The 27,338-nt window shown below is 43.0% G+C and overlaps 1 protein-coding gene across 3 annotated transcripts in view; it reads left to right on the forward strand.

Annotated features, from left to right (window-relative positions):
- The first annotated feature begins 8,184 nt into the window (after positions 1-8,184).
- The window catches only part of Tpd52l1 (TPD52 like 1), a 101,441-nt gene continuing 82,287 nt past the window's right edge, over positions 8,185-27,338 (forward strand). For all 3 annotated transcript variants that reach the window (XM_048425403.3, XM_048425404.3, XM_048425405.3), the window contains exon 1: positions 8,185-8,407. In XM_048425403.3, the coding sequence (XP_048281360.1) occupies positions 8,389-8,407 (19 nt within the window). In that variant the 5' untranslated portion in view covers positions 8,185-8,388. The remainder of the gene's footprint in view (positions 8,408-27,338) is intronic.

Consider the following 27,338-nt stretch of genomic DNA (forward strand, 5'->3'; position numbering starts at 1 on the left):
AGTCCCCAGAAAAAACTCTACCTATGCCTTTGAATAAATAAACAAATTTTTAAGAAGTGGGAATAAGCAAAGCATGGGGTGCATGATAGACACCTTTATCTTTTACTCTGTCTTTATGTGTCTCCCCTTTGGTGGTCCTTATTCCCATCACCTCTGCTATACTGTGTACCTACTAACCTTGGTTATATCAAATTTTCTCCTCCTCGTCATCCCCTAGTTTCTATTCCTCCTCTTCTCTCTCCTTTTCCTCCTTTCCCCCCTCTTTCTCCTCTTCCTTCTTGTTTTCCTCAAGACTCACACATGCTAGGCACACAAAGATATATGTCTTCTGCCCTTTTAGGATAGTTATCTTAATATTGAGACAGACTCTTGGTAAGTTTCTCAGGCTGGCCTTGAACTCACTCTCTAGCTCCAGCAGATCCTCAACTTGTCCTTTTTGGCCCTAGCTGAGATCACAGACCTGAACCATTAGGTCCAGCGTCAACATCTTTTCATCCTAGGTGCTGCTTAAATATTTGAACATTTTTTTAAAGTAACAAAAACTAAGCAGAAAGTGTGTGTGTGTGTGTGTGTGTGTGTGTGTGTGTGTGTGTATCTCAAAGAAAGCCTGAGGTTTTTTTAAATGTATTTATTTATTATGTCTACATTGTATCTCCTGCATGTACATCTCCATGCCAGAAGAAGGCACCAGATCTCATTACAGATGGCTGTGAGCCATCATGTGGTTGTTGGGAATTGAATTCAATTGAACTCTGGAAGAGGAGCCAATGCTCTTAACCTCTGAGTCATCTCTCCAGCCCCAGAAGGTATATTTTAAAAATAAACAAAAATGCATGCACCCAGGGCACATATGGGAATTCTGTTTCTGACGGTCAATTCCTAGCCAAAGGCCCAAATAAGCATCAACCTTCCAATCTTCTTGGTTGCCAATCTCTCAAGAAAAACATCGGATGAAGAGACTAACCACTTCAGCATTCACTGTGTCTCTTTGTGGGCAGATCTGGCTTGCCTCTGTGAGATGAAAAAGAAAACAAAACAGCAGGAAGAATTTCCAGTACTTTCCTCATGCAAAGGTCCAAAGCAATAGCCACACCAACAATTCTTTCTTCTCTATCTGTTTAAGAAGGAGGTGAAACATTGGAGAAATGGCCCAGTGTTTAAGGGTATGTACTGCTTTCCCCAAAAGAGTACCTGAGGTCAGTTCCCAGCACCCATGTGGAACTGCTCACAACAGTCTATAACTCCAGCTCGGGATATCTGGTGCCTCTGGCCCAGGACATCTGCATTCAGATGTACACATGTTCACACATACAATTAAAATAATAAAATAAATCTTAAAAAAAATAAAGAGGCAAAGCTCCCCCCAGGCCTTCATGACAAAGCATCTGCATCAGAAGTAGGTGACACAGGAGACAGGAGAATTCCATGAGCTTTTTGTGAGAAAGAAGGCAACCCTGCCCCCCACCCTTGCCCCCAGCCCCAACCCCCATACCAGGCAAGCAGGACACTGTGTTTTGGAGGTGTCCCATCAGCACACAGAAATCATTTCTGCCCATAATGATTCAATCTTCAAGACAGAAACAAAGGGATAGCCCTAGCATGGAAGACACTTTGCCTTTGAGGATACTGTGACAATGTGTGCAGAAACTTTTGATTGATTGTCACAGTGTTATAGCAGCTATTGGACAGGTGTCCATGATGTCCCTAAACATCCTACAATATAACAAAGAATTATTCAGGAAGTGTAAAGAGCACCAAGGGCTTAAAACACTGCATCGAAACTTTGTAAAGCCAATGTACTTTAGAGACAGCAATTTGAAAGTGACTCTATAGGGGATGGTCTTAGAGGTATACAATTAAACACTTTCTCTTTAATGAGAAGGGAAGTACTTTATCCTCTGAATTGTCTGGACATTTATGTATAATTTGTAGATTAATGAATATATCCAGAAATACTAGTGGAACTTAGAGAAAACAAGATTGGCTCACTAACTAGGTGCTGAGGGAAGCATTTTATGTAATGTACTCAGTCTAATGATAGTCACAATTTACTGATGAATAGACATGAAATGATTTTTCTGTGTGTGTGATAACCATTCCCTCAATTGCTTAATAGTGTCTGTCTTTCAGGCAGGTGCCAGATTCACCTATCTTTGTAGTTTGGGCCCATTAGTTTTATACTGGAATGATGGGGGATGCCCCTTTGTATGCTGAGAATATGTTTTATTACCACCGGTTAATAAAGAAGCTGATTTGGCCTATGGCAGGATAGAATACAGCTAGGTAGGAAATCCAAACAGCTATGAAGAGAAAGAAGGCAGAATCAGGGAGATGCCAGGTAGCCACCAAAGAAGAAAGATGCCAGAACATCACCAGTAGGTAAGCCACAGCTACACGGTGATACACAGATTAGTAAAAATGGGTTAATTTAAATTGTAAGAGCTAGTTAGTAATAAGCCTGAGTTAATAGGCCAAATAGTTTGTAATTAATATAAGTTTCTGTGTGATTATTCAGGAAATTAAATTGCAGCCAGCAGTTCATTGGAATGCCATTTACATGATTTAGGAATCTTTATTGCAAAGTAAATTTCTCCAATTTCTCTCAGAACATTCTCTCTTTCTCTCCCTCTCCCTCTCTCCCTCTCTCTCTTTCTCTCTCTCTCTCTCTCTCTCTCTCTCTCTCTCTCTGGTTTTGATTTTCAGGTCCTTTGATTTTCAGGTCCTATTACTCTACTCCCTTTGAGGTGAGAAGACAAACACCCCCCCCCCCCCCCCCCCGCCCGTCTGCCCTCACAGCTACCCCCGCCTGCTTCGAGGAATCTCCGTTGCAACCAGGTCAAGCTGTTCCCAGGCCAGCATAATCACCCTAAGACCAGATGGGTCCCTGAAGGTGATAAAACAGGATATCTGTAGTCAGATACCTGGATGTCAGCCTTCGGCCGATAGGAAGACAAAAAGGGGAGCAGGAAACCCAGAGTGAACTGCCTTAACTTATTCCCATGTATTCAAGATGAATAGACAACCCGTCCCTGACCTAACCCCACCGTTTTATCTGAAATAACCATTGAGAATGTATCTGCTTCTGTAAGCCCGCTTCCCATCATTTTATCTGAAATAACCATTAAGAATGTATCCGCTTTTGTAAGCCTGCTTCCCATCATTTTATCTGAAATAACCATTGAGAATGTTTCCGCTTCTGTAAGCTCGCTTCTTGCTATATAACCAGTCCTGAATCCAGCCCGGCATGCTCAGCTCTCCGAAAGCTTCAGCGTCCACGGGCGCCGCCCGTGTGAACAAATAAAAATACCTCTTGTTTTTGCATCCAATTGGTTCTTGGGCGTCAAGGTCCCCGAGGGGAGAACACCCAAATTGGGTATCTTTCAGAGGTAATAACAGTTCCTCTTTGCCTTATGAGCAGAGTGGGTATTGCAGGGAAGGGAAAACCCAAAGGAAACCATAATTTAGCTTGATGATGCTGAGAGTCTGTTTACTCACTAGCAACTCCATCAGACACTGGTAAGTCCTAAGCTAACAGCCTTTGTCCTTCTCATTTGGTGTTTACTTACCTCTTGTTTTCCTATTTTGGTGAGCCTGAAGCCCACCCATCACCCCTGGCCTTTACAGACAGCTGTGTGGTTGGTGGACTTCCACTCTCTGTCCATCCCAGAGCTGAAGATTTGCAGAGATAGGAAAAGCAATGAAGGCCCTCTTCAGGAGCCCATGTGACCTCTCTTCTGTTCCTTTTGCCCTACTTAGATGCACCTGCAGGTGAGGTCAGTGAGTCTTTGGGAGGCAAAGGTTCAAGGCTTCCTTCCCCTTTATGTAGCCTCTCTTCGCTCAGTGAGGGATTCTGAGGCTCCATAAATGTTCTTTCATCAGGCCCCTCATGAAGAAACTCTGGCCAGCTTATGCCTGGTGGGCATGACTCTGACAGGCCTGTCTCCTCTCTCCGTTCCCTCTGCCTGGTTAAAAACCATTAAATTGCATCCCTAAAGCTACCACCAAGGTCTATTCCCTTATTTGGCCACTTCCTCCTCCTGAGGCTGACTACCAAGGTCATTGCAGTTCATCAATCAAAAGCCCCCTTTGCCTTACCTAATTAACATGCTCAATTAAAATTAAACACCTCATCCTAACAAGGGGTTCCCCCTTTTACCTTTTTAAACTGCAGTGTATCTATTGCTACATCTGTTTCCCATCTCTCTAGTCCTTTGTCCCTCAGGGGTAAATACCCTTCCTCCCTCCCTTGTTTCAGTTCCCTTCTTCCTTGTCCTCTGCCGCTGTCTTTGTCTCTTATTCCCTCCCTCTGTCCATCTGGGGGACTTGGGAGTCCTGAGCTGATGCTTTTCCTTTCACTCAGGGTGTCACTGGTTGCCCACTGATTTTCTCTCCCTCTAACTTCACAGCCCACACGGTGCTCAGGGAGCACATCCCAGTTGTTTTCTACACTGCTGGAGAGGGCGGAGACTTATAAAAAACGCTCTGTCCATCACAGGGTTGTTAAGAGCAGGAGTGAAGGGTCATACATAATAGAGCGGTCAGGGCCCCACCTTTTCTGGCACGTTCTGAGGAAGGACGGATGGGTGAGACACAGATTGACTCACATCTGGATTTTCTTTACTCACCTCTGCTTCCTCCAGTTTCCCTGCCCTCTCCAATTCCTCTGCATTTAGGGGCAAATACCTTCGTTTTCTCTGCTCACACTTCTTTCTCTCCTTGTCTATTTACCCGATGGACAGTATTTTAATTTAACCTGGAGAATCAGCACCTCTCATCTTTGCTGTGGACAATATCTAATAGTCATTCTCAGTCTTGGGAGACCATCAATATTACCTAGAGAGCTTTCCAACTATAATTAAATTCGATTATCTGGAATGTGAACGCAGGCACAGAAAGGATGCAAATCCCCTCATTCGGTCCCCTCGGGATGCTGGGAACCGGTGCTTCAGAAGCAGGAGTGACAGGGGTGAGGGGATGAGAACAAACACATCCATGGATGCCACAGAATGCAGACAGCCAGGCACAGACAGGCTGAGAAACTTACGGAGGCTGCGCAGATGTCCATTTTCAGTGTGGGTCTCTCATGTCAGCCCAGAGTTCTGGCTTCCTATCTATTCATTAGTGAGGTGTAGGAGTCAGAGTCACTGTATTTTTTGCCTGCCCTTTTCAATCTTTCACCTCACTTCTCACCGCCACCCACATCCCATGCATACTCTCAGCACGGTACACCACGCGTGGCCTAGAGCTGCTTCAGGCCAGTTCACCTTCCCTTTGGACACTGACGCCATCCGCTTCTTCATTGCCTCTTCGGAGTGACCCTCTCAGAGTGATCCAGAGTTTACTGACTCAGACTCACACCTGAGTGTTGTGCTCCGTGTGGAGCAGGTAAAAGGAGGAGGAACATGAGGGACAAGGTGACCGCTTGCTTAAGTTATCTTAAGTTCCTTGGAGGCCGAGGAACTCCAAGTAATGTAATTTAATTTATAGTTGGAAAGGTCTCTAGGTAATGTTGATGTATTGAGAACGACTGTTAAATATTGTTCACAGCAAAGATGAAAGGTGCTGGTTCTCCAGGTTATATTAAAATGCTACTCCTCAGGTAAATAGACGTAGAGAGAAAGAAACGTGGAAAGGAGAGGGAACGTTTTGAACTGTAAGCCTCTTAAGTGTTGACTTAAGCATATTCTCTCAGCTAAGCCACAGCTTGGTGGTGTGATGGTTCAAATATAAGCTCATCTCCAGAAGTTCAAGCCTTGAACTTTGTCTCCAGCTGGTAGTGCTGATTTGTAAACTGTGGAATCTTTGAGGGGAGGGCTTTAGACTGGAGGAAGGGAGTGAGGAAGGCAAGCCTTGTGGGTTAAAGCCAAGCCACAAATGATAGATTGGCTCTCGCTCTCCTTCTCCCCGCCCCCTATGCTAAAATGTAAGCAAGCAGCCTTACCCTTCTGGTACAGCCATATACATACATCCTGTCTCTGCCTTTGCGGAACGTGTCCCCTTACACCTTGCAACAATATGAAGTTCTTTTCTGTCAAGTCGCTTCTTGTCTGGTATCTGTTCACAGTGACAATGAAGGCAACAAATACAGGGGTAACACAACTTACTTGGCGAATGTCATGCTTCAAGACTCAGCTGAGGTAAATGAAATTTCCTCTTGAGTGTCTGTTTTGAGAGGTCTTTAGCAGTGACTTCAGCACACTGGACTAGCCTTGCTCAGCCCTCAGCACCTCATACTGCTTCATGAATCTGTTTATCCTTCCTTCTCAATAGATCCTGAACCCTTTGAAAGAGACGGGGAGAATCGGATCCTTCATTTGTTGCCTTGGAATCTGGCCAAATCCCTGGCACAAAGAACGAATGCCAAGTCTTATGATCATAAAAATAAAAGGATCAAAATGTTAAAGGGGCCGTAGCTCAAAGTTTTAGCAGTCAGAATGATTCAGGGTTCAGATGACGGGAGATGACTTAAGCGGAAAAGTCAGGACCTACTTTTAGCTCCCGTTAACAGCTGGGAACCAACTATATATAACCCGATGTTTAATTTCTAGGATTAAGAAGGCCAGGACAACTGAATAGACTCTAAAAGTGATTTAATCACCCAGTTGCACTTTATACCTGCCCGGTCATTTTCACTAACAGTCCTTAGGATCAATGCCAAGAAAATGATTACATCCCTCTGAGATCTTCAACACAAAACTGAGAAAACAAAACAAAACAAACACTGACATGCTTGGGTACAAGCAAAGAAGCCACTGGTATGCCTTTTTTAAAATTTTACTCAAATTTTGTGATCATGGTAAACAGCAAGGATTGTAAACACAATCTTATGTTTTGGACACTAGCATAGTGTGCAGAGGCACCCTTTCCACACACTAAGATGTTCTCCTGTTTCTTTTCCTCTTTTTGCCATTTTTTTTCTTTTTTTTAAATTGATTTTATGGAGCTATACATTTTTCTCTGCTCCCCTCAGTATGCTTCCCCCCCACCCCATGAAAAGTACATGTTTTCATTTATATTTATTAGGCTGGAACTTTGAGAATAACTTGGGTGTGGATAAAATATGACTTACTGATTGCTTATTCCCTGTCTGCTCTAAACTGTAAATCTGTGTGAGGCCCTTTGGCAGGAATCATGGGAGATTTAATACAATAATCACCTTCAATCTCACCAGATTTCCTCATCAATTTATTAAAGAAAGAGAATAACACTCTCATACCAAAGTGCCAACTATTCAAGACCACGCATAAGAAAATGCTAGATTGTGTTTCACGGACATTTGTTAGCTGCTGAGGAAAGGGAAGGATTCCTGGAAGGTCGGCTAGTGGAGGGGAGGTGGGAGCTGTGAGCCATATTCTCTGCAGACATTCCAATCAGGTTCTCAGACAAGGCCCGGCACAGAACTGAAGTTTTAGTCTTCTCTAAACAGGACTTCCTCACCAACCCAGCAGTATAGTCTTCACGATTCTGCATAACAAGGCATATGTCCGAAGACCAGGCTGGCCTCGAATTTACAGAGATCCGCCTGTCTCTACCTCCCGAGTGCTGGAATTAAAAAAGTGCAGTACCACCGCCGGGCTACCCTGGCACTTCCTTTGTCATTTGGAGTCATAAACAAAAGTCCCAGAGTATTATAGTCCCCCGTATCAGGAAGCCAGATAGGACTGCTCAACACTATGATTTCAGCTCTCATTTGGTTGCTTTTTTTTCTTACTTTCGCGTGAGGCTGGATCCATACCCAACACGAGCATGTTGTCGGGTGTCCCTAAGTGCAATAGAGTGTGCTGGACTTTACAGCGCAAGTCTATATATTACGTAACCTTAATAAAGTGCTTTTTAGTCCGAGATATAGTGGTATGTGCTCAGTGTTAAATGAAGCAGTAACATCAAGGTTTCTTTAAATAGGCATATAAAACAAAGTTATGTAATGGTCAGTTGACAAAAATATGGTACTAGGGCTCCCAGCAACCTAACAGTACTTTCTCCACCAGGGTCAGTGGTACCCCTACACTCCTTACCTTCCTCTAGCCAAAGCATTTGTCTCTTGTATTGCCTGTCTCTGGGCCATGTTGGTTATCAGGGCATTTGTGGAGGTGGAGAGGAAGCCTCCCTCCCCGTGCGCCGAGCGGCCGGCAGGTGGCGCCCGACCTGTCGTTCTTGGCAGCGCTCTGTGGACCAGGTGGACTGGAAGGGGCGGAGGTATCCAGCAGCGGCCAGTGGTGGCTGCCCGCAGTCCCCCACCCCCTCCACGCAGAGCTCGCGACACGCGCGCCTGGAGAGGGCCCAAGAGCGGCGGCAGGGTTAGCTGTCTTCCGAGCTCCTGCTCCGCTGCCATCTGCTCAACGAGGCGTCCGCGTGTCCCCCGCGGCTCTCAGCTCCACGTCGGCCACCATGGAGGCGCAGGCACAAGGTGGGTGGTCGCCCCGTCGCCCCCGGGAGGTCTGGTCCTGAGCTGCACAGAGAGACGCTCTGCCTGCGCTAGCTAACTTTACTCCTGGTCCGATGGGGACATTCTGCGTGTACGGAACTCTGCGCCTACGCGCGCCTTCGGGATCACGTTTGCATCCCTAGCCGAATTCGGAATTTGCGGTGGCTTTTGGGGACCAAGGAAGAGGTCAGGGACCCGGAAACGGAGTAGCCCTCCTGCAGGATTGTGTCCCTGTCTTCACGACCCCTTCCCTTCCCACAGTCAGTCGCCCCCACTTCCTTACTGTAGAGGGTGCCCAAAGGACCTGTTGTGCGGGCTCCAGACCGTTGCGCTCGTCTCCACCGGGGAGCGGGATCCCCGGGACTCTCGCCGTGGGCTCGCGTCCTTCGGTTCACAAGTGCGAGCGGGGCCGGGGGGTGGGGGGTGGGCGGAGGACGGAGGCGCGGGATGTGTGTGACCTGGATGCGCGACAAGGTGATGGCTCTCTGTCCCTACTATGCGAGGACTGAGGCAGGAGGATTGGCCTTCAAAGGCAAGAGAGCTTTACAGTCCCTCCCGACCTACCCCCACCTCCAGATTGATAACCATGTCCCGGTTTTCCGCGATCAGGGATAGGTGTCTACCTGCAAGCCACAAGGGACGCCAGTCTTAATTAAGGCCCCCTCCTCCTCCGCGCGCTCTGTCTGTGCTCCGGTGTCCGCTGGAGGAGTCCAGAGAACGCTAGAGGATCCTTCAAGAATATGAGTAAAGGATCAGAGCAGGGCAGATGTGGAGTGAGAACAGGAACGAAGAAAGCACCCAGGAGTACACTTTGGAAGCAACGCTCAGAAGGAATGGCTTGCATTAACACCACCAGGACCACCGTTCTTAACACTAAGGAATTCTGTGGTGCCTTTTAAATACATCAAATCCTAGAGGAAAAAAAAAGTAAGGAGGTGCCTCATACACTTGGGTTCTAGGGGCAAACGCAGTTTGGCAGTGCTAGGTCTGGAGTCATTGACCCGGTTGCTGCCAGCATCGCAGTAGGAACAGCATGAACCATACTCCTCGTCGGTTCCATCAGTCAAGGTTCTACTAGGAAGCTGCAGAACTTCCAGTACCCCACCCCGCTATTATCTTAATAGGAAAGGAGAGGGCAACTAAAGGTGGAAGAAATTGTTTAATAACTTAAGGAAGCCTATCCCAGATCCTGGAGGGAATCTGTAAGGTCACCTGCAAGAGTCTTGTAATGGGAAAGTTTGGGCTCAACCCTCCAGAGCATGAACAAGTGCGCATGTGCAGCCAGTGGGGACTGTGAGGTCAGTGGATGCAGAATTACTCAGGAAACAGGAGAAAGGATGCCAAACAACTGCTAGACTAAAGAGGGTCTTCCTTAAGGCAGACCACGTGATCAGTCGTGAGGCGGAGTGGGAGGGGTCTGTGGAGGATGCGGAACTGCCCAGATACTGAAGATGATCTGGTGTTGAGAGTAAACTGACAGCAGAGTTCCTTGAGGGGAGTTGCATGTAACAAAAGCTTGCAGATGGGCCTTATAGAAGGTTCCTACTGACTGCTGGCAAGTAGAGAGTCTTGGATGAAGGTCAAATGCAAAAGCAGATGTCCCAGTGGATGTCTTTGTGTCTGAGCTGAAGCAGACACCGACAATACTGGGGCTTTTCAACCTGACTTTCAGATTAGAGTCCATTCATTTCTAAGTATTTGCGGAAAATTGGCTCCAGGGCCCTCCTAAAGACCCCCAAATCACCATCAGAGAGCTGACTCAGTGGTTAAAGCCTGTACTACTCTTGCGGAGGACCCTTAGGATCACACTTATTTGGTCCTCCATCTACATCTGCACCAGTGACTCACAACTGCCTGTAACTGCAGCTCCAGGGGAATCAGATGCCCTCTTCTGGTCTCTGTGGGAACACACATATGCGCGCGCGTACACACACACACACACACACACACACACACACACTCACACACACACACGCGCGCGTGCGCGCTTAAAAACATATCAAAACCCGAGGAGGTTCAACTCTGTTGTACGTCTTCATAAGAACTCTTATATATCTCCTGTATACTTTCATTTATCTCCAGATCATTTATAAAACTGATCCAACCAAATGTCATGAAAGAAACTATTATATATATATATAATTAACTTATAAATAGTTAACCTATATATCAAATACAATGGCAAAAAGTCCATATATGTTCAGGTAGTTTTATCAAGTATTATTTATCTGCACTTGATTACATTCAAGATTCCATATCAGTCATTTTGGAATCCCTGGGGCCTAAGCATGAGTATGCTTGAAAGCTATCCAAGCAATTCTATTATTCAATAAGGTAGGGAAAGAATTATATTAATTAAAAAGCACCTTCCCAAATTCTGAAGACATCTGAGACTGTAGACCAAGAACTACTGATGTTACTAGCTTGCTTTAATATGTGAGCAAACACTCCCATACTTTCTTTTCCCAAGCATGATATTGGGAAGAACAAAGCCAGGATTGAGTCCTACCCCGTGGAATGTACAGTAGAGCTTGAGATGGATATTCACCTGGAGTTTGCCTTACAAATCAACAAGTAAAATCACCACATACTAATCACGGGAAAGTAGATGGTGTAGTACAATGAAAGCATAGACTTTAGGCCTGGCCGTCAATAGTCAAAATAGCTTAGGCTGTTTCTTTTGTCTCTGTCTCTAGTCCCCACGCTTTATACGCATCGACTCACACTGTGTACATAGCCCTTGAGGTAGTAGGTAGATTTCTTGTTCCCATTTTGCAGAGGAGATGGGACAGAAGTTAGATTCCTTGTTTATGGATAAACAATCAAGGAATAGTGAAGTTGGTTTTGTGAGTGTCCATTCCAGTCAGACCCTGGACTTCTAAAGGAAAGGTAGAACCCAAGTCTTAACTTCAGCTGCCCTGTGACACTCTCCTCTGCCCTCTTAGCTGGATGGAACTGAATTGAACACTCAGTGGGTATTTGCTCTTTGATTCTAAAATAGACCTGTGGTTTCCAAGGTGCAGGTTTCTACCCGTGATTTATTTTAGAATTTTCTAGACTGGAGATGGTTTATCTTTCTTCCCCCCTTTCTCTTTCTTTTTCTAAATCTAAAGGAAAGCAAATGTGCATGAGATAAGACCTCATCCAGTGACTAGAGCCCCTTGCTGCCCACAGTGCTATAGATCTGTGTGGTCCATGCAGCTCAGAAATGCATAAGCAGGTCTTTGAAAGTCTCCCTTGGAGCGAAATTCTCCAAATATGTTCACTGGCTTTGTGAAAGAGCAAATTGCTTCCTGCAAAACAAGAAGGCACACCAAGGAGCTGGTAGGTGGGGAGCAGGGGGATTATGGGCGGGCGACTTTCTGAGAAGGGGCTGGTGAATAGAGTGCAGTGGGAAACCCTCAAGCGCACAGCCCAGCAAGCTGCTTTTCACTGGCCCTGGAGAAGTTTGCCTTCACAGAGTTGGCATACAGTCTCTGACATAGCATGATTCCATGGCGTTCAGTACTGTATCAAAGTCTGAATTTTGATCTCAGACTGATTAAGTACAGTATTTATTTTGAATTTGGTATGAACTATCTCCCTCCAGTCTCGTGTGCTGAAGGCTAGATTTCACTGTGGTATTGGCAGTCATTGAGAGGTGGTTCAGTCTTGAAGACTGTAGCTTAATCGATGTGTTGATCTGTCGATAAGTTCATAATTTGATGGCAGGACTGGGAGTTAGAAAGAGGTGAGACCCAGATAAAGAAGTGGGTCCTTTAGTAATGGTAGTCTGATAGTCCAGCTCTTCAAGGCCACCTCTCAGGTTCGAGGAAGAAGTCCTCAACGAAGCAAAACTGAGCTTACCTTCTGTCTTTGGGTAAAAACTCACACACACCGTCTGAGGGTCACACTCTTTCTCATTCTGTAGCTCTTGTTCCGCCTCCACTGCTTCTAGGTCTCCTTTGTTTCAATTCTCTGTTCCAATTCTCACTTGTTTCCTTGTTCACATGGCTTAAATGCATTTTATTTTAATAGGAGGCTTAGGCAAAGTTGCAAGAATTACATCTCATTGGTCACAGCACATTCCTTGGGTAAATGATTAGCTGAGCCATTTACCATGGCAACGCAAGGTTTCAAGGTTTCAGGTGTAAGACTGACCAGAGGCTGGGGGCACAGTGCCTGGGTGAGACAAGCTACAGAGAGATCTGCCCAGAGTCAAGTCTTGTCAACCAGGCTTGGCAAGTAAAGAATTGGTCTGATTTTTTTTTAGGTTGCTTTGTGTTAGTAACCTTGGCTGGGCATCAGCAACTCTGAACTTGTGCACATCTGTAAAGTTTTCAACTTATGAACCATTTACGGAAACATTCAGCCTAGTTTGAACTTGCTCTGAAGTAAAACCGAGCAGTTGTGTTAGTCTGAGTAAAAGGAACAAAACAGGCTTTTAAGTGTCTTACAGTCCTTGTGGGACAATGGATCTAGTTATGAAGCATGTCATAGAATATTTTCTGTACATCAAAATTATTCAGATTAATGAGAAGTCATCTTCCTGACTACCCATAGATAAACGTGCCCATAAAAATGAAATGCAATCATGAGACTATACATACATATCATATGAAATTACACACTACAATGCAGGTATTGTGGAGACACCAAAACTGCTTTAGCAAATGTGAAGTTATGGACAGGAGCAGCAGTTTCCAGAGCTGGAGGTCCCATAGGCCCTGCCTGGACAGGATTCTTCTCTGTCTGAGAATCATTCCTCTGGCGGGTCGACAGCAGAACACTAGTTGTCACCTACTGTGTACGTCCACAGCCCTCGACACCTGAGACATTTCTAGTGGTTGGAACCCTGCTCTGCTTCCTGCTTGTAGTGAGGCAAGCAGCTGTGTTCACCTGTGTTCTAACTACCATGGCATTCTGCCCCATCACGGTCCAACAGCAATAGAGCACGCTGACCATGGATGAAAGTTGCTGAAACCATGATCCCAAATATTTTTTTTCAAGCCGCAAGGTGTTTCCTCAAAGTATTTTGTGACAGCAGAGAATGTTAACTGTCCCACAATATTGTGATAGCTGAACGGCCATATATAATTTCTAGTCAGCCACTTGACATAGGAAACAGCTGACGCTCTGCAGGGAGTAATTTTTGCTGAGCTATGATGCTTATTAGTTGAGATGGTTCAAATTCTTCTCGTCATACGGCATTTTCAATTTATGATGTCTGTATTGGGGCCTAGCCCCATAGTTAAACTGAGAAACACCTGGAGTAAGGGAATTCGAATAGGATTAGAGTATGCTCCTGAAACATGTGGTAGCCATTTAAAACAAAAATTCTTGATCCCTTTCAACTGTACCTTAATGTTTTATTGCGTCTCTGCTTCTGACTATGGGGAGTCTCTGCTTGCCTCTGATAAAAACGTGTGGTCTTCAGCAAATATGTATTGGTTGTTATGACAATAACACATACTTTATAAGCACTTGGTTCCAGTAGACATTAGGACATCTATAGTTAAGATCCCAGAATCAAGGAAACCTGTCTCAATTTTAATTTTGTAATCCTTACTTTAAAATTCAAATGATTCTGGTGAGGTACTGGTTTCCCTGGGCCTCGACTTCATCATGTGAGCTGGAGTTAATAGCGCTAATGTTCTAGGGTCATATTGAAATGTTAGCGAGTTAATTTAGTTAAAGTACTTGAAATGGTGCCCTGTGCATGGTAAGCTCTTTGTGAATGTTTGTGGTTGCCTCTCTCAGCCCATGACAAGACCTGAACATGCACTGTTTTGTTGAAATGTGTGTAGGAACACCACAAGGCAGGTGTCTTTACTTATAGCTCCTTTTCAGACAGGAAAACTGAAGTGAGAAAGACAAACTTCAATTCCAGTTCTGCTGAATTGAAAATACATACTTCCCCCGGGGTACTGCCCTGTCTCTTAGTGAGGACTCAACTGCACCCCAAACGATGTAGCAATGAGAGGTTAGCAGAGTCAAAAATTTATCACCATGAGTAATACTTCAGAGAGCTAAAAGATGGCTTATTTCCACATTAGCAGGACTTTTAGAAAGCTAATTAGAACTAATTCACACTGAAAATGGTAACAATACTTTGACTTGTTAGGCCCAGTTCAACATTGTGCACACTGAAAACCACATCAGACTTACACGGAAGGTAATACTGTTTCCATTGTCTAGGTAAGGATGCGGAATTACAGGATGGTTACTCAACTTTTCTCACCTCAGGAACCTTAGAAATGTTGGCATATGCCAATGTGAATGGGGAAATTTCACAGGGTCCTCCCCCTAGGTGAAGAGCTATAGGAAATCAGTGGCTCCTGAGAAAGTGAGAACAAGTTTTCTCTAGAGATGAGCTCCCAGACCTAAACACATATGAACAACACTAAAAGGACTCAGTAGAATATATACGTCTATGTATAATTGAATAATAATAATTGAAGAGGAGAAGGCCAACAATTTAAGAGGATGTGAAGGGAAGATGTGGAAGAGGGAGGAATGGAAATGATTTAGATACAGTAATCATGTATAAAATTCTCAAAATATTTGACTGCATACCTGAGGTTTTACTTACTTTCTGTATCAACCCCTCAAGTTGGCATGCATAGCAATCAATGCACCAAATTGCAAATGATGAACTCACTTTATATCCTGTGCACTCAGAGCAGCTTTCGAAGGGCAGAAGTTAGCTGCACTATTCATTCTGTATGTGGCTAGGGTCTAGGTCATGAGATCTGAAGGTGATTTTGGATTTCTGAGACCTTTGAGAATTTTCTTCCCAGGTTGGAGACTGGGCTTAGGTGCTTAGGAGGAGCTGGACTGACTACAATGTCTATATTATTATGTTCTGATTATGGTTAGGACCAGTTAGCTGGGTTTGTTCACAGGAGGAAGAATTCTGTTAGATCACCCAACATGTGCTTCACAGAAATTGTACAGAATTTTATCACCAGATCTAGGAATAGTCAGTTTAAGTAGTTAAAATGTTCCACTTGTTTGCCCATATCTATTAATAATGGTGCTTGTGGATTTTATGCTTCTCTCTCTGTATATGAATGAGAGTGTATGGATATTTGTGTGTGTGTGTGTGTGTGTGTGTGGCCAAGAAGTCTTTCCCTATTCCTCTCCACTGTGTTTTCAAAGCCAAACACTCTCTCTAATCTGGTGCTCACCATTAGGCTAGATCGACTGTCAACCAAGCCCCTGGGACAGCTACCTGCTGTCAGCGGGGTTACAGATGGCTAACATTTCACCTGGATGCTTGGGACCTAAATCAGAGTCTCTATACTTGACTGCAGGTACTTTACCTTCTGAGTCATCCCGACATCCTCACTCTCAGTAGTTTTAAAAGAAACTAAAAGTTATAGAATCTTTGTGTTATTTCTGGCAAATGGAATCTCTATTCTCCAAACACTAACTAAAAAGGACTAATTGTAAAACGTATCCCCCTTCAAGATTTTGTTTTGCCCTGTGAATATTATAATACATAACAGTTTAGATGAAAAAATGTTTCATTCAAGATTTTGTTTTGCCCTGTGAACATTATAATACATAACAGTTTAGATGAAAAAAAAGTTTCATTCATTTAATTCTCTCCAATGCATATTAGCAAAATATCCACTTTAAGAGAGCACATAATGAAACTGTGGGGGAAAAAAAGGAAAAAAAGCGATTTGCCACTTTAGTAATGTTTGTGAGCATGGTCTAAAACAGTGATTCTCAACCTGTGGGTCTCCACCCTTTGAGGATTGAATGACCCTTTTATAGAGGTCACCTAACACTGTCTTGCACATCAGATATTTACATTATAATTCATAACAGCAACAAATTGACTGTTATAAAGTAGAAATGAAAATAATTTTATGGTTGTGGGTCACCACAACATGAAGAACTGTATTAAAGGGTCACAGCGTTAGAAAGATTGAGAACCACTGGTCTAAAGCATCAAGTGAAGAAAGAGGTGTCTGCTTCAGTCACTTGGCTTGCTCTCAATGTATGCAGGTGGTCACCATTACTGCTCCTCTGGAATTCTCCCAATGATTCTTGGAAGTCACTTGTTAAGCTTATTAAGTTATGATGCAATTAAGAACACATGAAAGATGATTGTAAAATGCAAATTTTCAAACATGTCATGCTGCATTCCATCAGATGTCTACAAAAGTAAAATATAATTTTCTTAAAATACAGACATTCAATTAAAAATTATTATTGATATACTGGGGAAGGCAGCAAAACATTTTGATGTATTCAAATAAAACTTAGGCTAAAAGGAAACTTTCTGTCCTTAAGTAGTGATACATTTTAAAGAGTTTCTCTCAGTGTGTTTTGTGTATAAATGGTGTGCTTTGATATATAAGATGTGAAGTTCCCAGAATAAAACCACAAATCCACAGTACCCTTAGTCATCAACAAATTCCTTCTTTTTGCAAAGGACAAAACTGGTATTTTACTGTAATCAGAAAGTATACCATACTGAAAATGTGTGAGTCTGTTAGACCTTGTTTCCAAAGCTGCCATGGTTATTTATATTGTAGAGAAAATTGCCTTTTATTTGACATTGATTTAAAATGTGGGATTCTCTTCAAATCCTGGAAAAGTTGCAAAATGGGGTTTTCTTCTTCCAGTAAGAAATGTCTTTTGTCGGCTGTTAGCAAGAGCATCTTCTTAGATGGTTCTTGAATGTGGAATTAATTCATTTGAAAGAAAATGAAAATTTGGGGTGAGGGGAGTGAGAGAGACTTCTGCAGATATCTCTCTTAGCGTCTGGATGTTGGGTATCTGTGTTTTTTCCATTAGTGCCTCCTTTACACATGAATGAGCTGAGAGCAGCAGTGATGAACGAGAGAGAAAGAAAGCACTGTGTATATTTCTCAACATTTCAGCTTCCAAAATAGATTCATTTCTACATAATGACATCAGGGAAAGGTAATTTCCCTTACTTCACAGGGCAGGCTTGGAGGAAAATTTAGTTCTTGTCCTGTGTTATTTCTGTTTAACTGCTGAAGGATTCCAGGAGGTTCTAAGATATGCATGTTACTGTACAGCTTGTTTCAAACAACTGGAAGAGATTCAAGGGTTGATGGGAATTAGGGTTGAGAGTACTGGTGTTTTGAATTCACTTGTTAATAAAGTTGTTGATTTCCTTCCTTAAAAGATCTGGGCAAAAATACTAATTTTCTCAAAGACTATTGTTTTATATCTTGCTGTCCAAAATCTCACAGTTAGATGTAAATAGATTTTAGATGTAAATAAACAGAGATTTTGATGACCTTTTCTATTAGTAGAAACAGTAAAACCCATTCATATGTGGCTTAATCCCATGTTTTATGTTCTCACCATTAAATCTACTTGATTGCAGCAACAAAGGAATTGATAACATGAAAATAAATAACTCTATCATAGATGTCCTACCTCAGGTAGACTCGGAGCTCAGTGCCTCTGTTCTGTTGACTCTGGACTAGCATAGAGGTGTATTGCTCTCTTCCCTCAGATGAAACTCTGAAGCCCAGGACCAGACAGCTCTTATCTTCTCAGATCATGTGCTGTATCCACTTTTATAGAACACTGTTTTAGCTCTGGTCTCAGAATTTGTCTGTTCCTCTTGTCTGGCTCACAAGGTTAAGGAAATTAAGCATTCCATAATGCTGTCTTGTAAGTTATAAATTTGGTTTTTATTTGATTTAAAAAAGAATTAGAACCCCGTTCCTTTTTCTCCTCTATTTTCTCTCTCTGTCTCTGTCTCTCTCTCAACACCCAATCCACTTGTGACATCTCAGCCAAATTATAGTTGACTATTATTACTTCACTCCTTTGACTTTCAGTGTCTTAGACTCTCCTCTCCTCCCTCCTCCACAAACCTCTTCCTTAGCCTACCCTAAGACTCAAACTTTGGCTTGTGCACCCTTTATGCCTACACTCATTCTCTGGGCCATCTCTTCATGGGATATGGAAAGTGCTACGTCTTAAGCACTTGAGATCTTACTTTTCCATTCAGGACCTTGCCCCTCTATTTCAAATGTCCTCTTGCTGTGTCTGCATATTCAATGAGATGCGACATGTAGATTTCTAGTGTGCAATGCCGACTGTGTTTTCAAAGTCTACTCAGACTTGAGCAGCTCTCCCCCTTCCCCTGCGCTGGGCCAGATCAATATCTCTCTCTCCTGTCCTCCTGGGACTTCTTAGCTCCTGGTCTCTCCGCTTTTTCTCGGCTTATCTTTGGCTCTTTGGCTTTGAAGTCTCAGCAAAAACCATCGAATTGACGCTTTTATTGTTTGGTCCCTCTGCTCCCCCCCCCCACCCAAACCTTTTGAGTTCTTCCCTCCTTATTCTCCCAGCACTCTTCCTCAGATATCCTTCTTGATGGTTTTCTCCCCTCCTTGGATCCTTCTCCAAATGCTACTCTCAGCCTGCTCCGCAGACCTGGTAGCCAGGCCATGTTACTGGGAGGCAATTCTCCATTGGTATCTCAAGCTTGTGCACTGCTCATCTTCTGAGCATTTATGCCTTTTTTTTAGACATGTTTCCAAGGTTGCCTGATCGTGTGCAGCTCTGGGTGACAGAAGGCGTATTCTTCATGGGCAGGGTTACTTGTTATTGGCAGGCGTGGGGCGTATTTGTAGCTCCTCTATAAATCAAGGCCTCCTATTTTAGTGTTGCCCTTCTGCAACACACACCACTGTAGAAACAGACAGACCTGGCCTTCTTCAGTTGATTACATCAGCCTTTGGCATCAGTGCTCAGGGAACCAGTACAGCGCTGCTATTCTGACGACTGCTATTGCTGGGTGTAGGAAGCTGTCTTTCCCTGCAGTCAGCCCAGATGCTGTGTTGCCTTTGACAGCATCCGTAAAGCTAGACTGCTCATTTTTCAACTTGAATTAGGGTAAGATCTGGCCTTTCAGAATTTCTGACTCTAGTTTTGAATCTTTTTTGCCATCTCCACGTTCACTTGCTGTAGTTGTGTGTATGTTTTATTGCTGTTGCTTTAACTCTTGGGGGCCTACTACACAGCTCCCAAATAAATCACAAGGAGCCTTATTTTTTCTAATGAATGCCTGGCCTTAGCTTGGCTTGTTTCTTACCAACTTTTCTTGACTTAAGTTATCCTGTATATCTTTTTTCCTCTGGGATTTTACCTTTCTCTATTTCTGTATACCTTTCTTTATTTCTTACTCTATGACTGGCTGTGTAGCTCAGTGGCTGGCCCCTGGAGTCTTCCTCTCCTCCTTTTTCTGGTTTCTTGATCTTTTCTTCCCAAGTTTTTCCTTCTGTTTATTCTCTCTGCCTGCCAGCCCCGTCTCCTCTCCTTTCTCCTGCCTCACTATTGGCAGTGTTTTAGATAGGAAAAGTCACACAGCTTCACAGAGTGAAACAAAGGCAACATAAATGAATGCAACACATCTTTGCATCATTAAACAAACGTTCCACAGTGCAAACAAATGTAACATGCCTTTAACTAATATTTTCCAACAGTCCACTTTTGTGTGAGCCTTTTTTTAAAGTGAGAATTTTATTTGTTGACCTGGAGACTCTGTTCTCTCTTCTAGATCATGCCCTGAGTTCCCACGAGTTCAGAGTTTCCTGGTTAAACAGCCCTACTATGTTGCCATGTTTACCTGAGCTTCCTATAGGCAGAACTTGCTGCTGAAGGGCCCGTTCATAGGTTTGAGAGGAAATGAAGAGCTGGTTGATTTGGGGGTGCTAGGAGCAGACTGAATACACAATTTCGGAACTAGTTCTAAAAGTGTTGATCAGTATCCTGGACTTCACCAGGAAACTTGTTAGAAACACAAACTTGATGGCCCTACCTTAGGCCAACGAAGTCAGAAACTCTGGGTCTGGGCCACTGATGCAAATTCAATAGTCTGGGACTAGTCTACATTGCACATGAACAGTGCCCCAGCCAGTACTTCTGGCGGACAGAAAGTCTTGCTGAGTCCTGAGTCCTGGTGGCCATTCCCACACGTCCCATAGATCCTGTAGTGCAAAGACAAGGCTATGGCTTCCTTCCAACTACCGATAGAAACATGACAGGTATGCTGAGATGCAGCTACCCTGTCAGCTTCACAGATAAGCAAGCAGTTATACTGTAAAGATTTGCCTGCCAAGGAACCATGGGGTAGCTTGTCGAAGCTGGCAGCTTTTCTAGGATTTAATCAAGAAAGCCTTTTTCTAGAAAGAACTAGTTCAGGGTCCTAGTTTAGGGAAAAGAAATCTGCAAACAGTCTATATGAACTTTGGATAGATTTCCCCCTCCTGTTGAGCTGCTAGGTAATCATGCATCCCCTAGCACTTAGTTGTTGCCTTGTGAGACCCTGAACGGAGGACCCAGTTAAGTTGTACCCCAATTTCTGACCTACGGAAACGGAAGAAAATGAGTATGTGTTGCTGCAAGCAGAAGCAGCAATCAATAATGTGTTACAGAAGTCCACGCAGAGAGAGGACAGGCTGCAAATTTCCCTAGGGAGCCAGTCTTGGGTTCTATAGGTGTGATTGACAGTTGTGTCCTGGTACATGTTTCCTCTGCACACACACTTAACATTTCCCTCCCCCGCTCTTTGTGGTCGTCTTCCATTTAATGTACTCTATAGTTTAAATTTATTCTGTTCATTTTTTTCTTCTCACCCCCCCCCCCCCAGGTAAGTTCTGCAGGGCCAAGATAGTTTAGTTTGGTGGCTTCTGTCCAACTTCCAGCTCCTGGAACACAGATCAGCCATCTCATAGGGATTCAGGCGGTATTTGTAGAAGAAACGGGGCCACCATAATTTTCATTTCAAAGTCTGCTGGTTCTTAGTAAAAGCTCCACTAAAATCAAGAGACTTTTACCACTGTTTTTGTTCATTATCTGCTAAGTGCATGAACAGTAAAAATAAATGAGCAGGAAATAATTTAAACAAAGTAGTGAAGGAAATGGAACAATTGGATCACATCCTCTGACCTCTTCTCATTAAAAAAAAAAGACTCACAGGTTGCTGTTCTTGTGAGGCAAGGGCTCGTCTGCTAAAAGGTTTGTTTCATGTAACAGTTCATTTCTCTGGGTCAGTTTCTTCATGGTGCATGGCAATCTGGCTCCCTGTGTGTCTCTGCCAGTGTGACTCCCAGAGAGACTCTAAGAGGAAGAGAGTGTCCAGTTTCTCTGTTAATCTGTGCTCCGTTTTCCTTCCTCTCTTCTTTTAAAGACAGGACTGTCCTCAGTCATTTCTAGAATGGTAGGGACCACTGCCAAGAGGAGAGAAGTAAATAAGCTCCTGGCTCTTAACCTGATGCCTGTTAGGAGCCTGGTGTATGAGTTCCACTGCCCACGTCTACGTACTCCTTCAAGAGCTTTGTTTTGGAACACCAGATTAGGCTTCAGGGCCAATACATTTGCAGTTCATGGTAACAGGCCCCTTCCGATTAGGCCAAGGTAAAACTAGTGATATATGTTTGAGATGGTTCCAAATGATGTAGACAAGGGGGAATTCTTACCAAGGAAGAATCTTCATATATAAAATGCCCTTGGAAGGCACCAGAATCAGCTCAAATGTGAGAGGATCTTCCGGAGCAGAATCATAGCCCTTCGTAACTACTCTCTCTGTCCTTGTCTGTCTTTCTGTCAGTCTCTCCCTCCCTCCTTCCCTCCCTCCCTCCCTCTTTCCCTCCCTCCTTCCCTCCAGTCCTAACAGAACACCAAACAAGCATAAATAAAATAAAATGTCTCCACAATAACAAAAGCAACCTGCCAGACCCAATGTCCTCTTGGTTTACTTGCTTTCGTTAACTTCAAAATCACTAACTTTGTAGGTCCCACAGCTGACGCCTACACTATTCGTCTTTACCGTAGATAACACACCTCACCCAAGGGCTATGGTAACAGCTGTCATGACTATTTCTGTAGAAACCTGAAGACCACTTTTGCTAAATCCATTGATTCTTCGTTGGAGTGTATTGTGCCTAAGGGGTAACTGAAAAGCTTGTCATTTCTGTCTGCATATGGACTTCATCCTTGCTGCTGTTTTAGCCCTTAGGTCAGATTTCTAACTAGCTTTTCGTGCAGACTGCCAGTCATTTGCAAATGTTGTATTCGAGTCTTTAATGCAGGTTAGCTTATTCCTAGCTGGAGCTAGTATCTGTTTCTCTTACACAACCCTTGTACTTTCTTGACAACTTATGCATCTGTGACTTTATCTATACACAAACCCAACCACGAAGCCAAGACATTTGTGCAAAACCCTAACGGAACCAGCAGTTTCTGGGTTAAGTCATCTTCCTGTTAGCCAAGAAGAAAAGCACCTTTATGGATGGTAAAAACCTTTATGTGGATGATGACAGGCCAGGGGACAGACTGATCCTCACCCCAGAAAAATTGATAAAACGTGACCTCTTCTATTCTGTCCAATGAGCGACAGTCTGAGCCCCGACTCCATCCCTACTGAGCCCTTTCTGTTCAAGGTAGCATCGACTGTCTCAGCCTAAAGTCCCAGCAAATAAATCCTGCTTATCTTATTTAACTTGTTTGGTATTGTACTGTTTCCACGGCCAGGAATCCCGCCATCCAGCACCACTCTGTGCCAACTTTGCCTTTAAATCAGTGGTATGGTCCAGAAGGACTGGGTTACAAAAGCCCTTATTATCTCCCGAACACGAGCCTGTTTTCCTCTGAGTAGTTGTTTCTTATTTTCCTGCATCACTTATTTATTTATTTGGTTTTTTTTTTTTCAAGAGAGAGGGTTTCTCTGTAGCTATCAAGCCTGTCCTGGAACTAGCTCTTGTAGACCAGCTTGGTCTCGAACTCACAGAGATCTGCCTGCCTCTGCCTCCCGGGTGCTGGGATTAAAGATGTGTCCTGCATCATTTACATAATGATGTAATTATAATCTTTTGAGAGGCAGCAGGATATCAGGGAGAAGGGCTGGGAGCCAGGTGTTCGGCCTCTGTTGCAGGCGTTGCCAGCACTTTGTCTGCTTGCTTATCACACACCTCTAACCTGATAGGGTTGGATGCCCTTCAAGGTCCTACCTCGCCCATCATTAATAGGTCTGTTTAAGTTCCTTCAGCACAAAAAACATAAAGTTGCTTTTCTAGATATATGTGCACATACATTTGTTTCTGAGGGGTTTTTGCTCCTATTTCCTATGTGGAAAATTTTCAAATACATTAGATATTTCTACTATCTAATGCAATAGGCAAAATTTTGTTCTGGGTGCTGTTACTTCTCATTTAAAAGATGATTACAAGACTGCATCAGCATCCTTCCTGTCTCACAGGGCTGCAGTCACCTGAGGGAGTCCAAAAGACAGAAACAGAAGAAAGCAAAATACAGGTTCTGTCATTTACAGGGACTGTCACCTCAAGGTGAATAGCGTCGGTGTTGTCACAGGTCTGACTTTTCCGTCCAATTCAGTCATTTCTTTGGTTTGTTTTAACATACCGTGTCTCAGTTTGCTCGTCTACAAATTGGCAAAAATGGTGGCTTCCTGGGAGGTTTGGTGAGGATAGAGTGCGATGACCTGTGGGAAATACTTGTGACAGTGGCTGGACACTGTCATGGCACTAAAAAAGGAAGATTATTCCTTTATTAATTTTTCCATCTGGTGTTTATTGGACAACTTCTGTGCTGCATCCTAAAGCAGGTGTGAGGCAACTGTGAATGAACCAAAGCCTTTCCTTGGTGACTTTAAACCCCACCACCTCCATTTTTGTTGTAGAAGCTAGGTATTTATGCTTCTATTTTTAAAATATTCTTATATCAGAAAAATCCTTTGGATTTTCATACACTACCTACCCCAACGTTAAAAATAACTTCCAGGGTCTGAGGGAAGATGAATAGGTTGAAGGTGGAAATAAATACAAAGACTAATGACATTTGGACATCTGGCCCTTAAATAAGATTTCATTACTGAAACATAAATTTTACCAAGTCAGTTAAAATTTCCTGCAAGTACATATTGTTTTTTTTTTTAACTTGGTTGCTACTTCGGATCTTTTACTTTCTAAGATTACAGCTAAAGACAGACAGTGGGATAGCAATGTAATAATCATCATCTAGATACATTTGGAGGAAGAATGGGCAGGTTGGATGTTTTCCTCACATTATATTGCTTATCTCATAACAATTTAATAAAGCAGACAGGGAACAGCCCGATACTCATCTCTTTACTCTGCAGTTCTTATTTCCTTCGAGTCTGACTCAGGTCTGATGATGATAACACAGGCTCATCAAATCAATGTGCTGCCAATGAAGCAAGGTGCCCGCTCTGGATGGCAGGACATCAAGCATCCTGGTATCTGTTGCTAAGCAGCATGCTGAGACCTCAGTGTTCTCAGAACATCTAATGACAAATTGGGATCCCAGCTCTGGCTTTTTCAGATACTTCAAATCTAATTATGGTAACAAAAACCTTTTAATATTCATGTTAGCACATATACATATACACACACATACACATATACATACATGCATACATACATTCATACATATATAATACACTACATACACAGGATGTAGTACATCCTGTATGCATATACATTATAAAGACTTTACTCTGGCTTTTTTCATCAGTTGATAGTATTTTATATTATACATAATTATGTGTTTGCTTTTCCTCTCATATAGAAAATAGACTCAATAAGAATAGGTAGTTAGACCAGGCAGTGGTGGTATACACCTTCAATCCCAGCACTCTCAGGGCCAGCCTGGTCTACAAGAGCTAGTTCCAGGACAGGTACCAAAGCTGCATAAAAGAAACCCTGTCTTTATTAACGAATCAATCCCACACCAGTTATGTTTTAAGGGGTTATTTATTTGGCGGGGGGTAAAACTTACATACACCATAAACCGTCAGGAAGGGAGCCTAGTCGCTGGAGCAGGAGCCGGGAGCAGCAGCCGAGACCGAGCACCGGAACCAAGAGAGACCTTATCCGGAACTGCTTCTCTTTTTAAAAGAGAAATATACCACGCCCCAGTGGGCTGGTATTTCAGCAGCTATTGGCTGACGGAGCGAAAGTCGCTCCCCGCTGCACTGTGGGCTCCTGCTTCAGTGATTATTGGTTGAGGCAGCGGAAGTTACTCCCACAACATGTCTTGAAAAACAGAAAAGCAAACAAAACACACACACACACACAAAGAATAGGTAATTAGGCAGTTTTCCTTTCTTGGCACTTCTTCAGTTTAGCTAGAACATTGATTGGTTTGTAGAAGATATTTCTTAAATATTTCTAAAAAATAAAAGAATGGAATAATAAGCGAATGAATGGGATTTAAAGAATGTAATCACAGGTAATCTTTGCAGATAGGAACAGGATAATGATCTTTCAACTTTTGTGAGAAATGAATTGTTTAAAGAATTCTTTTAACTTTTGAAATAAGAGCTGCTAAAGTTAAAGATAATAAATATTATTAAAATGCTGCAACAATACTGAGAATTTTAAGGGTTGTTAAGATGGCTCGGTGGGTAAAGGCACTTGCTGCCAAGCCTGCTAATCTAAGTTTGATATCTGGAAATCAAATGGTAGAAAGAGAGAACAAATTCCTGAAAGTTGTCTTCGGGCCTCCACAGGCACATACAACACACACACACACACACACACACACACACACACACACACACACATACACACACACACTGAATAAATAGATAAATAGAAAGATTGATTAATAGATGATAGATAGATAGATAATGTGATAAAAATTTAAAAGGCACAGAATAAAGAATTTTCAGGAAGTGTCTAGTGGTACAGACCTGCAATCCCAGGGAGGAAAATGCATGCGTGCGTGCGCGCACACACACACACACACAAAACTGCCTTTGTGTGAGAAAAAGAAATATAAGGAAAAGGACAAGTTGCTTCAAGACCAAAGAGAGAAACTTGGGCAAGAGATGTACTGGTCTTCAGGAAACTCTGTACCAACTCCTTCTTCATTTCATGATAGGTTAGTAAATTCTGATGCTCACTTGAGCAGTTGTAGGCTTAGAAGTTTAAGAACTCAAAAGAAACCACTGGTGTACCGATGTACATTTTACTAACAAAAAGTTATTTCTTCAATCTCCATTAAATAAACATTGAGGAAACCCTTGGAGATGACCACCAGTATGAGATGTGCAAAGGTTCCATGGTTTGGGTGGCGTGCTTTCCTGCTTGTTCTGGGGCAGAGGTTACAACGTGGCAGGAAAGGAGATGCCACAGCTGGCCACGGCAGGTGACTTGCCTGGCAGCTCTTTTTTAGGAGATTGGCAACACCTATTGCCAATCAGACAAACAGTCTAATGGACAGAAATAAAAGCTACAATTGCTTAGTGACATTTTAGTGACATTCTCTTCCTTTGTGTTGCTCATGTGGCCCATTTGTTTATCTAACATTTAAATATTTATTGGAAGATGTAGTCATAGTCTGTGTGCCACCAGAGGTTAGTGAACTAAACTCACAGTGTGAAGTTTCTTTGTCCAAATGTGTCACCTCCCGACAGCCCCTCTGATGACCCGCTACAGTTTAAGACATTGATGAGTATGAATTCATTTATCTCTGAATTTCAGTAGGCTTCCAGTGGAGGAAATTTTTAATTTCATTGGGAATTTTCGCAGAGGAAATCACCCATAGAAATATCTTAATATGTGGGTATTCTTTCTCTTAGTTTCACAGAACTCAGAATGGATTCTGTTAAACAAATGCTTGACTTAGCATTAGTTTATTCTAATACCATGGTGAAAGTGCATAATTAAATAAACTCCAAAAAACACTGTAATTTAAACTAAATCCTTTTTGAATCCTCAAATGCTAACTTAAATAGATATAACCATCCTGTTAAGCAATGATTTGATTCTGTCCTGTGTGGATGCCGTCATTGTTGTATGATAGTGATTGAGCTGTCCCTTGAATGATAGTAGATACAGCATGGGTTGCTGATACATCATGTCTTTGAGTTTTGAGAGCTGTTTGT

The sequence above is a fragment of the Myodes glareolus genome, chromosome 1, assembly GCF_982192425.1.
Source record: "Myodes glareolus chromosome 1, mMyoGla1.1, whole genome shotgun sequence".
In the NCBI taxonomy this organism is placed as follows: domain Eukaryota; kingdom Metazoa; phylum Chordata; class Mammalia; order Rodentia; family Cricetidae; genus Myodes; species Myodes glareolus.